The 15,202-nt window shown below is 58.9% G+C and overlaps 1 protein-coding gene across 5 annotated transcripts in view; it reads left to right on the top strand.

The window, feature by feature from the left end:
* The window catches only part of GRM4 (glutamate metabotropic receptor 4), a 115,640-nt gene extending 103,763 nt beyond the window's left edge, over positions 1-11,877 (top strand). For 3 of the 5 annotated variants that reach the window (XM_060615230.3, XM_060615225.3, XM_078446832.2), the window contains 2 exons: positions 4,676-4,922; positions 10,901-11,877. In XM_060615230.3, the coding sequence (XP_060471213.1) occupies positions 4,676-4,922; positions 10,901-10,950 (297 nt within the window). In that variant the 3' untranslated portion in view covers positions 10,951-11,877. Of the gene's footprint in view, positions 1-4,675; positions 4,923-8,261; positions 9,721-10,900 lie in introns of those variants that run through there. The other 2 variants (XM_078446834.2, XM_078446833.2) reach the window with 2 other exon arrangements.
* The last annotated feature ends 3,325 nt before the right edge of the window (positions 11,878-15,202 follow it).

Raw genomic sequence — 15,202 nt, 5'->3', positions numbered from 1 at the left:
ATGGCGTTTGAAGCCATGAGCCCGCCCAGGTGTGAACTCCTAGGGATGCTTGGCTTTCGGTGAGGCTGCTGCGAAAGCTGCCATGGATGGGGTGCTTGTCATGTGCCAAACACTCTGCCTAATGGCCAGCAGGCTCCACAGAAGCAGGCTAGGGTAGATGTCACCATCCCAATTTACAGATGAGGACGCAGAGGCACAGAGACGTGAAGTGATTTGTCTGAGATCACACAGCCAGTAAGTGGCATGGCTGAACTTGACCCTGCTCCACCTAACTCAGGAGCCCAGTCCATGCTGCCCCCTGCAGCCCCGGGACACCTCCCTGCCCTGGGGCTTCTTTGGCACGTACCACTTCTCCTCCAATGGTTCCTCGAGGGCAGGAGCTGTGCCCTCCATTCTGAAACCCGTGGCCTGGCCCAGGGAGGCCTGTGGCCTGTCTTCCTATGGCGGCTTGTGGGCTGAGGGGTCCTGAGAAGCAGACGTCAGTGCCCTGAGGTCAGAGCCCTCCGGTTTGGCTCCAGGTCACCCTGCACTCTGACCTGAGTCAAAGCGGCCACTGGGCCCAGCTCACGCTGTGAGTCAGGTATCCAGCCCCCCCACTGGCCTGCGGGGTGCAGGTGCAGACAGAAGCCCCTTGCCCCGCAGTGCCCAAGGGGACTCCAGAGCCAGCAGGGGAAGCCACGCCCCACTCCAGGAAGCTGGCGGCTTGAGAAATGACCTTCGGCATTACCAGGAGGCTCCTTCCCTTGCCTCCTCAGGGAGTAACGGTACAGGGCTGGAAGGCAGACAACTCGGTGGGTGAGCCCCTTACTCTGACTTCCCGTAGGTTCCTCTGGCTGCTTGCCAGCACAGTGCTCCCCCGTAGGGTCCACACCCTCCCGGGGTGTCAGACCCTCCAGCGGCCGAGGCCCAGCCCCCTCCCTCAGCTCCCACATCTCTCTAGGCCACCCTGCCTGCCTCTCTTTTTTCCCTTTTTAGGAGGCTCCCCTCAGTATTGATTATGAAAAGGAGCCTCTGAAATGATCTTTTCTGAGGCCCAGAGAGGGGCAGGGACTTACTTGCCTGGGGTCACACAGCAGGCTGGCCTCACACCAACTTGTGGCCTAAGACCCTGCTCTGCACCTGAGGGGTGGGACAGGGGACACGACCCTCCCCTCTGGGCTTCTGAATGAGGAAGGGGAAGGGAGCTCTGAAGTCCCTGCGGGTTCAGACCACCAGACCTCCTAGAGGCATAGGCAGTCCTGGGGCTGTATCTGTGCTGTGTTTTGTCAGCACTACAAGGTGCCCCAGTGGAAGCTGTAGGCTTGGCTGCTGTGTGTGTGTGTGTGTGTGTGTGTGTGTGTGTACGCACCCAGGCAGGGGTCTGAGTCAGGCATGAGTGTACAGGGGTGAGTTCAGGTGTGTGTACGTGTGAATGCAGAGATGCATGTGTGTATGGGTGTGTACGTTTGCGGGCACGGGTGTGTGCCCAGGTGCGTGTGCACACACGCCTGCAGGTGCCCAGCAGGTGCCCGTTTCCCCCCGCGTGCAGGTGCGGGCGCAGAGTGAAGCTGTCAGTGCTGCTCCGATGAGCAGGCGGACGGATTTCCCAGCATTAGCCCGGATTTCCAGGGGTTATCACTGCAGCTGTGTGGCATGACTGAGCCGTCTGGAGTGTGCTTTCTCTACCGCGTGGGGTTACTGCTCAGTCAGCCTTGGGCGGGACCTGGCCCCAGGGGCTGGCCAGGTTGTGGGGAAGTTCATCGATCTGGCCTGAACAGATCCTGGGGATCTCAGTAGCCACTAGGGTTGGCTTGGGCAGAAGCACGGGGCAGGCAGAACTCCTCAGTGCCCCCAGCAGAGCCCCCTGTACCATATGCCCCCCAGGCCTAGCACAGAAACAGGAAAACACATTGTCAACCTCCAGGCAGCTCCTTTCTGTGTCCTTTGCCCCACCCCCAGGGTGACCTCTGTCGACACCCATCAAACCCAGCCTGCACTCTGGGGAGCGGTCACTTGTGAGGCTAAGGCAGGACTTCTTGCAGAGGACAGAGTGTGGCAAGGGCCCAACCGGAGAGGGGAGCAGGAGTTCAGGTACCTCTGTCTGGGAGATGGGCGAGTGGGAGAAGAAAGCACATCCCGGAGGTTGCCTCTCACCCCATCTGCCTTTGAGAGCTGCATCTGTGCCTGGGCCCCTGCCCTCTGGGGGTGCCTGCTGGGTTCTAGAGGTTCTAGAGGACCACTGCTTCTTTGAGAGAATCAGCATGCTACGTGCACCTTCACACAGGAGGCCCCAGAATGGTGCCTGATCTGGGGGTGGGGTGGGCATTCCAGACGCTGGGGCAAGGAAAGGGACTGGGGGCGTGCAGCCCCACTTCTGCTTACACAGAGGGGGCCACTCCCAGCCTGCATGGCCAGAAGAGCCCCCAGGGCCCAGGCTGGGAGGGTGGGCCCCCAGCAGATGGGAGCAGCTTTGCTTAGCTTTGATCTGTTTACACTGTATCTTGTATTTTGTTTGCAGAAAGGCTCCTAGGCTGAAGAGCAAAATAGAAAATAGAACACCAAGGATTGTGCTCTTCCCCCCCACAACCCCCCCCCCCTCCGCCTGCTCAAGGCTGGCTCCATGGTTTTCAGGGCTCTGTGAAAAAAGAAGGGGAAAGCCCCTTGTTCAAAAATGATTCAGCATTCAAGATGGTGGCAGTAGGGCATGAAACCAAGTGTGTATACCCATGGAGCTGACTCTGCCTGGGATACTGGAGGGGCCTAGCATCCCATAGTGGGTCAGGGCAGAGTGGAGTCTGGCCCCCAGGCCTCTGGTCCCCAGCACAGGGCTGTGTCCACTGCAGGGCTCAGAGAGGGGCTTCTGTCCCTGGTCCCACCAGCTCCACATGGGCCCAACTGCACCCTCCTAACCCCACCCAATCAACAAGGTGGAGCAGAGGGTGTATCTGACTTGGAAACATGACCCTTATGCCCAAGAACCCCCAGTGTGAGAGGCAAGACTGCCCTTGCCCTCAGGGAGCCCCCAATCTAATGAGGGAGACATACCCTCATCCAGTCCAATGGTGAAGATATTGATTAGCCCAGACCTTCATTGCTGTCTCCAGTGGTGTGAAGCCTGTCCCCTTCCCCCCACCCCCACCCCCCCCCCCCCCCCGCCCCAGCCACCAGGCCACCTCAGCAGATAGAAGAGGTAGCCAGCACCCTCCCACTGGCTAGTCATGCTTGGAGGTAACGCTGTCACCGGAGGGTGGGAGTGTAAGGGCAGGGGTAGGGTAGAGTGGGGATGACTGTGTCCAGAGAGGTGTGTGCTCCCTGGGGATTAGGCTGTTATTCCCCTGGGCCTGTGAATTTCCTGAACGGTGACAATGAAACAGCTTCTCCACACTCCCATCCTCCTTCCCCACGCTTCTGTGCAAGATCACACAGCTTCGGTCTGTGTTTGGGTGGCCCTGTGGGTTGGGAGAGGTAGGTGCTCTCATCCCATGACACTGATGAGAAAACTGAGGGCCAGAGAGGGGTTGAGACTTCCTCAGGATCACACCCCTCCCTCCTTTCAGACCCTAGAGCTTCTCCAGCCTCTCTCCCTAGGGGAGCTGGAACAATAGCCTTTAGACCCAGGTCATGAGGCATTTCTGGAGAAGGGCAGGAGATGGGGTGGGATATGAGAATGGGTGTCATGGGGGGGGGGGGGTCGGATAAAGCCAGGGGTCAGGGAGAGCTTCCTAGAGGAGGTGGCACATCAGCCAGGCCCTAGGGGAGGGGACCCAGGCCTAGAAACAGCAGATTTAGGGGGCAGAACATTTCCTGCCTTCCCTGTGTCCAGACCTGGGGGCCACAACCTCGGCCTCCTCTGGCCCCACCCAGGCTGAGGGGGCGGCTAGAAGGACACCTGAGGCTTGGAGGACTGGGAAGGAAGGAGGAGGCGGGGAGGGGACCCCAGGCGTAGGCGGTGGGAATTGTCAGGCCCTGCCTGGAAGGCCCCACTATTGAAGAATGGATTAGCCGACACCCAGATTAATGGACTTTCATTTTGCTAAACATCTGTCACCGTTAGTGCTGGCGAGTAAGCGTGAAATGAGCTTTGACCAATGCTGCCATCGCCATATCTTGCCAGGCGCTGTGGCTCCCGTGCCAGTGCTCTGCACAGGGTGGCATGTGTGTGTGTTGGGGGGGGGGGGCGCGTCACTGAATGGACGCTTGGTCAAGGGGCTGTGGCACACCCACTGGGAGTTACTGCACCAACAGATGTTCCTCTCCTTCCCAGCCCCGCAAAGGGGACTGCTCCTGGGAGGCTCAGCTGTGGTCCCCTGAGGGCCCTACCTCCCTATAGCACGTAGGAGTGGGGAACCCTTCCGTGCACGTAGCATTCACCGTTCTACGTCCATTCACCGTTTGTCAAGTCATTTCACCCTTACAGCCACCCTATGAAGTAAGTGCTATCATATCATGCCAGTGTTATACATGAGGAAACTGAGGCACAAGGTGGGACTTGTCCAAGGTCACATAGCTAGAAGTGGTAAAGCCAGGATTTGGTCTGGTCTAAAGTCCCGGCTCTATACCTTGACTCCCTTTTGCCCAATGTCAGTGGGACACAGGGCTCCCGGGGTCTGTCCTCCGTGTGTCTGTCTCTGGGGTCAGGGCCCCTGAGGCGCCAGGCGGAGCCTTCTCTGACGCCGTCCCCCTGGCCCCCCTCCAGCTGTACATCCAGACAACGACGCTGACCGTCTCGGTGAGTCTGAGCGCCTCGGTGTCCCTGGGGATGCTCTACATGCCCAAGGTCTACATCATCCTCTTCCACCCGGAGCAGAATGTGCCCAAGCGCAAGCGCAGCCTCAAAGCCGTCGTCACCGCCGCCACCATGTCCAACAAGTTCACGCAGAAGGGCAGCTTCCGGCCCAATGGTGAGGCCAAGTCTGAGCTCTGCGAGAACCTGGAGACCCCAGGTGAGTGCCCAGCCCCGCTCCTTTCCCTCTGGGCCCGCCCAGGCCAGTCTCCTCCTTCAACAAGGCCCGTCCCCCCCACCCCCCCCCACCCCCCCGGGACCCAGGCCACGCCCCTCCCTGAGCTGGGTCCTCAGTGGGTACTGGGAGAGCCCCGAAGCCACAGGTGAGTGGGAACTTGGGGAGAACCCTGATGCACCAGGTTAGTGCCCCCCTGCCCCGCCCCATCCTAGTAACCAGGAGAGAACCTCAAGGTCCCCCCCACCACCTAGCCCTGGCTACACCCTTCCAGGGATATCTGCCCACCTGTGGTGAGGCCATGGGGGAATGTGGTTCATGCAGAACGATGGGGGACTCTGGGATTTCTCTGGTCAAGGGGTTGTCTCGAGGGCCCTTGCCTTCTGGCCCTTAAGTAACCTGGGCACAGAGGCTCTGGTGCCAGCCTGGCCACCTTCTACCAGGGCCCTGAGGGTGTGGGACCTCAGGATGTGGGTCCCCAGGAAGGGTAAGGGAAGGAGTGAGTTGGACAGAGGGCCTTCAGAGGCCTCAGTTCTCAGGTAGTAGGGTGTTCCCAAGGGATTGTCCAAGGAGACCTCGGCAGTAGAGGGGGATGGGGAGAGAGAAGGACACAGGGACCTTGGCATCTAAGGGGCAGGCCCAAGGTCTCGGCCTGGGCAGGACTGTACATGGGAGGGAGCAAGGCCACCATCTTTGGCAACTTTTCTGGTCCCCCTGCAGCAGCCCTCTGTGAGAAGAGATTGAGAGGAGAGAGAGGCAAAGCGTGTGAGGGACAGGTTAGACCTTGGGGGCACCTGTAATAGTGGTGACCATTTCCTAAACCCTGATTGTGTATCACACCTACCATGTACCAGTTTTCGTCTTCACAGCAGCCTTGAAAGGCAGGTATTTTTATCATCTGTGTAATACTGAAGAGTAAAGGGAGGCTCAGAAAGATTAGGGACTCACCCAAGTCACGCAGCCCGCAGGCGCCCGGCCTGGACTTGACCTCCACGGTAGTATCACTGCTCCCTTCTCAGAAGGACGGAGGCCTCTGCCCTGGGAGGTGAGCCGTGGGGTCTCCCACCTGTGGGGTGAGAGATAGAGGGGTTGCTATGGTCACCCTGCCCCCCTGAGATGCTGGCTCCCTCCCCGGACATCCTGCAAGTGCCCAAATAGTTTAAATGGTAGCATCTCCTGCCTCCCCTGCTCTCTGAGAGTACTGGGGGGCTCCCTTTGGTGGGGAAGGAGGAGCAGAGCCCCCCCCCCCCCGCCCGCCCAGGAGACTTTCAGTCCCAGAGGGACCTGGGAGTTAACACTCAGCTTCTTGCCTCTAGTCCTGGGGCAGAGGCCCCAAATGGACATCGGCCATGGCAGCAGGAGGGATATGGGCTAGACTCCAGGAGGGTCTGGAGCACAGGCTCCGGAGAGGAGGCCCTTTGTCATCCGCAAGTAGGTCAGGAGAAATAGGAGACCTGGCCTCCCTGGTGTGTTTTGGCCGGGGCAGCGCCTCTCACAGGCTCCCCACCTGTGGCTCCGGGTGAAGCATCCTCCCTTCCTTTCTGGGCACGGCTTCCGCCTGTTGAGTGACTGCCACCTGTGGAAAGAAGGAGAGTCCCTTCCTACATGCAAACAGGACTTTTTACTCCCAAAGCCCTCTCCCCTGTTCCGTGATCTCGATAGGAGGCCTGTGAGGCCTGGGTAGCACTAGAGGTTTGATTCGCAGCCGAGGCCCAGAGAGGGTGAGGGATTCTCCTGAGATCACACAGCATGGTGGTGGCTGGCTGGCCCCACACAGTGTCTTTCCCTTGACCCTGACTTCACATGGCCTCCCTATCTCTGGGTCTCCATTCTCCGGGCAGAGCAGTATACCTGGCTTCTGGCACACCCCTTTCACTGACATCCTGATGACTCTGTGTTGCCCACCCCCCCCCCCCCACCATCTTTTGCCAAATGACCTCTGGTTCTTTTCAATCTTGCTCTTCCTCCCAGAACACCAGCTTCCCTGGGACCTACAGCCCTCCCTTCAGGTGCCACGTGGGCCCTCCACTCTGAGATGGGAAGGGACACTGTCCTCCTAGAACTCCCCCCCCTCTGGCCTTTCGTGTCTAGATCTGCAGAAACCCCACGTGCGGCCCCTAGCCTGGCCCTTCTGTCCCGAGCAGGGACCCCTCACTGCTCCCCACCCCCCACTCCTGACTTCTGTTTTCCTCCTTCCCATGGAGATTTACCCTTCCCGGGTTCCATCCCTCATACCTTACTCTGCTGGGGCAGGAGCAGGTCTGTCAAACGAGCTCCGGCCCCCGGGCTCATCAGAGTGGGGCATTAACCCTCCAGGGACCATGGGCGGCTAACTAGAGCTAACACCCCGACTCCAAAGGAGGGAAGCAGAGTGTGGGACCTTCCCTGACAGTTGTGATAGACATTGTTCCTTCTGCCTCTCTTCAGGTTGGTCACATGGGGACAGGGTACAATTACTACCCCTTCCCACCCCACCCCCCACCAGACAAGGAGGGGAGCGGAGGCTTGGCGAGGGGACATACAGTGTTCCCAGCCCCCTGCTTCCTGCAGGGGAAGGGTGAGAGCCGCTGTAGAAGCCAGAGGCCAGGGCCTCTTGCCCCCACTGCCCCTTAGCTCGGTGACAGCAGGGGCTGTAGACGTGTTGGGTGGGAGCCAGGTGATTAATTCTGGGGATGCCAGACCGAGGGGGCGTGAGCGGGAAAAGTGGGGAGATGTCACTCCTGTGAAACAGGGACATTTTTCACTCTGTCACTGGCAGGCCAGGTATCTTTAAACAAACAACAGAATAAATATTTCAGGGGCCTGATTGCGGGCAGATTGGGCACAGAGACATGGGGCAACAAATGGGGGCTGTCAGCTCATGCTTGCCATTGCCCAGCTAATTGTTATCTGAGGTGGCAGGGACCGAAAACCAGCAGCAACAGCCTGTCATCGGCAAGGGATGGGTTTGGGGACCTTTGTGCACACCCCTCACCCCGTCCCTCCCTTCATGCTGAGGATGCCCCTGGAGTGTCGCTCTCCCCGCCCTGTCCTCATTGCTATAGTTATTTCAGCCCTGTCCCTTTGCAGGGTTTAAAGAGGATTTCCATCCACCCTGTGGCTGAGAGCCAGCCAAGGGTTTATTATCCCATTTTACAGATGAGGGACTTGAGACTCAAGAGGTTCAAGTTGTTGGAAGGGCTCCTTGGCAGGTGCTGAGATCCCCTGTCCTGGGGAGGGCAGGACTGGACCCAAAGTCTCCTGACTCCTGGCCAGAGCGCTTCCCTTTGAGCCTCACAGTTAGCTCCCAGGAGCCCGGGCAGACTCACTGCTCCCATTTTCCAGATGGTGAGACCGAAGCTCCGCTGAAGGACTCTGGGGCCCCTGGCTTGTAGCTGAGGGCCGAATGCGCTTCCAGGTTCTGGAACCCAAGGACTGGATTTTCTATTGGAGACAGCTCTGGTCTTAGAGGGACAGCAGGGCCCAACTGTCCCTCACCTCCCCCACCACCTGCTCCCCTCTCACCCGCCTCGGTGCCCCCACGGCCGCCCTCAGGCACCCATTTCCCTACGGTTGGTGGTTTTGCTGCTGCTGCTGCTGCTGCAGTTTTCCTTCACCCCTGAGCCATGGCTGCTGATGGGTTTACAGGTTTGGAAACTCAATTTTATCAGTTCACCCAGGGGGTGATGGAGCCCTGGGGAACTGATTCTCATCGGCCTGGCCTGCAGCTCGTGACTGCCGGCTCATTTTCTGACAGTGCTGGATAGCGGAGGGTGGAGCCTGGGGCTGGGGGAGCCCCTCAGGACAAGCAGTTGGGGCAAAAGGGCCACCACTCTTATGTAACAGGTAGGGAAACTGAGGCCTAGCAGAGTGGGGGAAGAGCTTCCGGAAGTCACAGAGGGGGGGATTAGAGGCTCCTGTCCCTAGATCTGTGCACCATCATACCTCCCTCTCAGCACCTCTGGCCTCATGGCGGGTTCCTTCCCCAAGTATGCCCAGCCAGGCGCCTCACGGGTGCTGTCCATGGTCCTTCTTCTCTCATGGTCAGCCGGCGCCGGTCAGGAGGGATATGGGTCATTTTAGAAACGAAGGTGGCAAGTCTTGGCACACTGTAAGGTGCTGTGTTCTTACTCTCTTCCTGAAGTCATGGGCCCCGTCACCTGTCCCGGTGGCACCTAAAACTCAAAACTTCCTGGCTACTGCCCAGCCAAGTGATTGTTCATGTTCTGCTTGAATATTTCCACCACCACATAAGGCCATCCTCTCCACTCAGCTCTGGCCGGGAGAAAGTTCTTCCTTTCCTTTCATTCACCTGCCCTCTACCCCGCGTGCCTCCCCACTGGTCCTACGGTGCTGTCCTCTGCTCACCCCACCCCCAACGAGTTTGCTTCTTGCCACACTTGATGGGCCCTCTGAGAGTTGGACCCAGCAATCTGGCCCATGTCAGTGGGCTTCCAGCTACACTGGTGTGGTAGATGGGCAGAAATGGGGACCCGGGTTTCTTCCATCTGGCTCTGTTGGCTCCCAGAGGACTGTGCTGAGGCTAGTTGCCCTCAGTGTCTGTTCTGCCCGTGGAAAGCAGAAGAGAGGAAGTACAGGAGAAACCATCTGTTTTAATCAAATGACACGCAAGTCACACACAGCCCTCACGACCCTCACGTGTCATTCGCAGGAACGCCATCAAGCAGGGAGCTCAGGAAATGTAGTCTTTACTTGGCAGTCATGGGCCCTGGGAAAACGGGGTAGAGAGGATTGGGGGGTACTGTGGGCAGCCCACCGCACTGCTCTCCTCAGTGTCCTCTGCCCCAGGCCAGATGCCTTGGCCATGCACTCCTTTCCCAAGAAGACAGGACCCTGATGGGGTGTCAGGGCAGCTTTGCGAACAAGGGCCCTCTGTCTCCCATCCAGCCTCCTCTGGGCACCAGCATACAACTCCCACCCCAAGCGGCAAGGCTGACCTTGATTACTCTCCATTGAGCTGTCCCAGGCCGTGGAGGGAGACCCTGAATCCGGACAGGACAGAACCAAGGACCTGGCCAGTGTCCTCACCCCAGTGCCTCATTTTTCACATGAGGGTGGCATTTACCTAGCCTCCTCACTAGGCTGCCGTGAGGTCTGAACCCTGGCCGGGCAGAGGCAGGGGGAGGCTCGTGCTGCCCCGAAAAGCTGATGTTGTCACCCAGCTGTGAGTGGTGGGTAGGGCCCCAGGAGTGGCTGAGGGAGGGCCAGAGCCATGGGTGCGGATAAGGAGGCCTCGAGGCTGAGGTGAGACAGGGACACCTAGAAATGGGAAGGGTAGCCAGACAAAGGCCCAAGGGGACCTGGAGGCCTTCCACTTCCCTTGGGTGTGGCACGGGGGCCAACTGGTCAGCTTGTCAGTTTCTAGCCTCATGAGCCCCCCCTGCTCCGGTTCCATCATTTATTTCCTCCGTCCCAACTCGCCACTCCCGTCCCCTAGGCTGCCAGGCTATGTCTAATGTCTGTTCTTTGCATGTGTTCTTCTAGAACGTGTGCTGTTGACCTGAAAACTTCTGTTGATAATACTTTAAGGCTATACAATTATATTACAAATAAAAACAATTCTCTTCAAGTGTGGTGGAGTCGGGAGGTGGCAGGGGCTTCGTCGGGGGGGGGGGGTTGGGCAGGAGTGTTCTAAGGAGGGGTCTTAACTAAAACAACTGTGTGGGGAGGGCAGGGCACTCCAGGCAAGCAGCCTGGCCCCAGCAAAGATGTGGAGGTGGGAAGGATGTTCAGAGACTGGGCGAGTCCAGTGAGGTGGGGTGGGGGGTGCAGGGTGGTGGAAGGAAAGGGGGGGCAAGCGATGGGATGGGTGGGGTGGGGCCACCATGCGGTTTGGGGGCTGTGAACTTCTTGGTTCAGGGGTCTGGACTTGATGCCGTGGGCAGGGCAATGCCTGAGTGGAAGGGGGGGTTTGAAGAAGCCAGCCCCTGATGCCTGGGTACCCCCGGTCTCTCTCCTTCCAGCACTGGCCACCAAACAGACCTACGTCACCTACACCAACCATGCAATCTAGCTAGGCCGCCAGAGCCGAACAAGAGGAGGATCCAAGACCCTTGTGGCTGATGCGTCGGGCCAGGGCCACTCCCAGGGGCCCAGCTGATGTCTTGCCTGCCCGTGGGCGCCCACGGACGTGGCTTGGTGCTGAGGACAGCAGAGCCCCCGGCGGTCACTGCTGGGCAGCCTGGGCAAGCCGGGCAGGTGACAGGAGGAGGACAAGGGGCTGGGGAAGCTTCAGGCCACCCCAAGAGCCTGCATCTTGGACCACGGCCCCTCCTGGCCCCAAATCACAGGGGCCCAGGCTGTGTGGGCCCCAGTGTTGGTTTTCTCTCTCTCCCTTCGTCTCTGCCTGTCCCACTGGTGACCGTCCGAGTCCGTCTCCATCCCTGTCTTTATTTTATCACTGCCTTTTCTCTCTGTGTCTTCACCTGTGTGCTCTGCTCTTATCTTCTTTCTTTCGGCCTCTGCCTCCTCTCCCTGATGCATTCTCTGTCTCCAGGTCTCTCCAGGTTTTTCTCTTGTGCTCCACCCAGGTCTCGTGCATTTTTCTTCCCTGTCCTCGCCCCCTCCTCACCTTCATCGCATCCCGCCTTTGCTCTCTCCCCGTCACCACCTCCCAACTCACCAAACCGTACATGTCGCAAAAGAGAAAAAGCTCAAAAAAATTCCAAACACAAAAAAGCCAAAACAAAAACGAATCTCGCGTGTGTTGCAAAGTGCCGCGTCCTCCTGGTGGCCTCTGTGTGTGTCCCTGTGGCCCGCAGCCTGCCCGCCTGCCCCCTCCCGTCTGCTGTGTGTCCTGCCCGCCTGCCCGCCTGCCCGTCCTGCTGATGACACGGAGTTCAGTGCCTGGGTGTTTGGTGATGGTTATTGATGACAATGTGTAGCGCATGATTGTTTTTATACCAAGAACATTTCTAATAAAAATAAACACATGGTTTTGCACCCTGGCTCCACATCCACTGAGGGCCCTGCAGGGGGACCCCGGTCTCAACCTGCAGCCGGAGAGCCTGGAATTAGAGGCAAGGAGCAAGTGGGTCATGGACCCTAGGGCTTGCGGGCGATGGAGGCTGCCTCCGGGGCTGGCATCGAGTGGGAGCATGGAGAGGCCTTGGGCAGGGAGGGACCAGGACTTTGCAGCAGATTCCAGAAATCAGCCGCTGGCGGTCCCCTAAGGGGGATGTTCTATTCCTGTCCCTGGCCCTGCAGCCCCTAAGGAAGGTACCATTTTGGCCCTTCCTCTCCTCTCACAGTCCTTACACCTGGGCCTCCGATCCCCGCCCTGTAACGAGCTTCTTCATCTCCTCCATCTAGCCCGGAAACTCTCCTCTTGAGAAATTGGCTTCCAGGGCTCCCAGCACCCACAGCCCTGCCCTCCCGCCTGTCCTGTCTCCAGGTGACAGGTGCTAGGATGATGTGTGTCTCTGTCCTAGAGATTGGAGTGTGGCGTGTGTCCGCGTGGGCCAGGTGTGTGGCACAGGTATGTGCGTGTGGCTCCCCCAGCCCTGTGTGTGTGTCTGTTTTGGCTGCACGTCTGTGTGTGCTCTTGGTACCTCCATATGCATGCTTGTCTGTCTAGTGTGTCTGTTTAGGCTCAAGTGGGGGTAAAACCACATTGCACCCACATCGTGACGATGCTTGTCCCTGGCCAGCGGCAAGTGTGCAAGTGCGTGTTCACAGCAGCTGGCTTCGTTGGCAGGTTGGGCGGGAGGGAGCGGGAAGCAGCTTAGGGGCTGGGCCCTGCCTGGGGTAAATTACAGAGCCAGCGACACAATGAGGCCACAGCGGCAGCTGAAGCCCAGGCTTCCTGTGCCGCCCCTTTCTGGCCCGCCCCAGGCCCCACACCCCCTCCTACCTCCTTGGCTGGCTGAAGTGTGGGGCGTGAGGGCCAAGGGCCTGGAAGGACCCCAGTGGGGGCGAGGCAGGGACTGGGTGTGTAAAGGTGAGGCTGGTGCATTAAATGGTGCCCTGGGCAGTGCCCCCTATGTAAGTAAGCCCATCTAACTCCTTCGGGAGGGCTGGTGTCACGCCCATCTCTGCTCAGGCAATCTGTTCCCTTGGAGGGCCTGGGAGAGAGAGAGAGAGTGTGTGTGTGTGTGTAGAGCACCTACTTTATGCTCAGTATTTGTAAGGAAAGGAAGGGCAAAGAGGGTGTCTGTCACTGATTGTCTTGCTTTCGCAGGATGGTTCCTGCGCCCCAGAATAGATTCTACCCAGTGCTCTAGCCTAATCAGGCAAAACTAGGTGGTCAGACCAAGGGTGTTTGCCAGAAGCTCCCAGGGCGGGGTGTGTGAGTGCGTGCTTGTGGTGGGGGCGGTTTGGATGAAGGGGAGTGCAGCCAGTCCTCCAATGACATCTCCAGCCCGGGCACCTTGTCCCCTCTCTGGTCTGTTTCCCTCCCAAGGCTAGGCGGAGGATTTGATGCTCGGCACAGGCCTTTCCCAGGCGCCCTCCCCACATCTGTGGAGCCCCCCATATCTGCGGAGCCCCTCTTCTAGGTTCCACTGGGGAGAATCAACTTCTTTCCAAGTGGGGTGCTGCCCGCTCTGCTCCCCTCAGCGCGCAGAGCCAGGGGTGGACTCTTGGTGGGCCTTAGACCCGTCAGGCATTCCTGAGACTTGGCCTAGTCCAGCCTGCCTAGGACTCTGTGAAGGGGCAGGTGGAAAGGAGGCACCCAGGGCCCGGCCTCAGGGGGGTGCCAGATGGAGGAGACATAGCCCCACCTTCAGGGACTGCCCTGTCTGAGGGGCGAAACACAGCCTCTCCCTCAGGGAGCTTCCCGTCTGATGGGGAAGATCTAGGCCTCAGCATTTCTACAGCCTAGAAATGCCAAATATCCCAAAGGAACATAGTTATAGGAATAGGGTGGGGTAGGTAGGGGAAGCCTTGGGTGGGGTGTGAATTCCAAGGAGCCGTGTCCGGGAAATGGAGAAGTGTGTGGCTCCATGGGTCAGGGGTGGAGAGGAGGGACTAGTCTCCCCAGCACTTCCGGGAGGCAGACCCGGCGCAGGGGTGTGGGAGGGTGGGTGCCATGCATCACCTGGAAGGCACAGCCGGTGAAGCCGGGCCTGGGATCCCACAGGTGGGCCCCACTGGGATGTGCTCTGATGCATGGGTGGAAAAGCCCCGTGGCTGTTCACCTTTGCTCCCTCTGCCATGCTGTTAATTCCCCGGGCTCATGTGGGACACCCAAGAGAGGCAGACAGATGAGCAGTGCCTTTGGAATTTTACACTTCAAAAAGATGGGGGTTGGCTTTGCAGTGTCCCTGGTTCCCTGGAGAGAGGGATGGTGGCCCCCAGAGACCTTTGCTCGGTAAGCAGGGTGATGGGGTGTCCACAAGCTCCCAGGGGGAGGCCCAGAGGCCCCAGGGCTGCAGCCTCCTTTGTGGGTGGGGTCGGTGACAATACATTTTACAATCTCCCCAGGTGTCTGCTATGCAGCCCAGTGGGCCAGGGAACTCGGTGGTTTTCAAGCTGTTCCAATGGCAGAACCTTTCCTTTAAATCAGCAGCAGCATCCCCGGGAACTTGTTAGAAAAGCAAATAATGGGCCCCACCCAGACCTGGTTCTTTATGCATCCAATCCACAGGTACTAAGTACCTACTACGGGCCAGGCTGAGGGTGTGCAGTAATGAATGAGGTGGATGTGGCACTGGACCTTGGGGTTCTGCAGACAAGAGGGAACAATGCCCACTTGAGAGCTCGTGGAGGCCCAAAGCCAAGGCTAGGCTACTACTGGCCCTGGGCAGAAGCCCACCAAGCTACAAAGCCAGCGGGGCACACAGGACACCTTTGTGGAACTCCTAGGTCCCTGGGGACTCAGCTTCAGAGGCAGTATACAAGCTTGGGTCCCTTCCAGCTCAGATGCGAAGTTCCAGTGTCTCCTAGTCTGTTTCTCCTGTCCTGCCTTCTCAGGCCCTGGTGGCAGAGGCAAAAAGGACCAGGAAGTGGCCTGTGAACACCATGCCAGGTGCCCCCACACCATCTCAGCTTCCAGGCCCAGGGAGGGGTCCTTGGGAGCCCACAGAAAGATGCTGACCTTTCAGGAGGCCACGTGGCTCCTCTCTGGCCAGAGGACAGGCCACAGGCCCTTTGTTTTAGAGGCTCTTACTAAGGCCTGCAGCTTCCTCCTCCCAGCCTGGGGTTTCCATCTGCCCACTCAACAGCGAGAGGAGACTGAGGCACTCTCCTTGACATCTGAGCTTCTCTCTGCCCCCACCGCCTGCCCTGCACTGCCCTGGGTGCCCAGCAGAGCTTGGCCCTGGCAC

Source organism: Panthera onca, chromosome B2, assembly GCF_046562875.1.
Source record: "Panthera onca isolate mPanOnc1 chromosome B2, mPanOnc1 haplotype 2, whole genome shotgun sequence".
Taxonomy (NCBI): domain Eukaryota; kingdom Metazoa; phylum Chordata; class Mammalia; order Carnivora; family Felidae; genus Panthera; species Panthera onca.
Note: the sequence above shows the minus strand (reverse complement) of the source record. Positions and strands in the feature narration are given on the sequence as shown.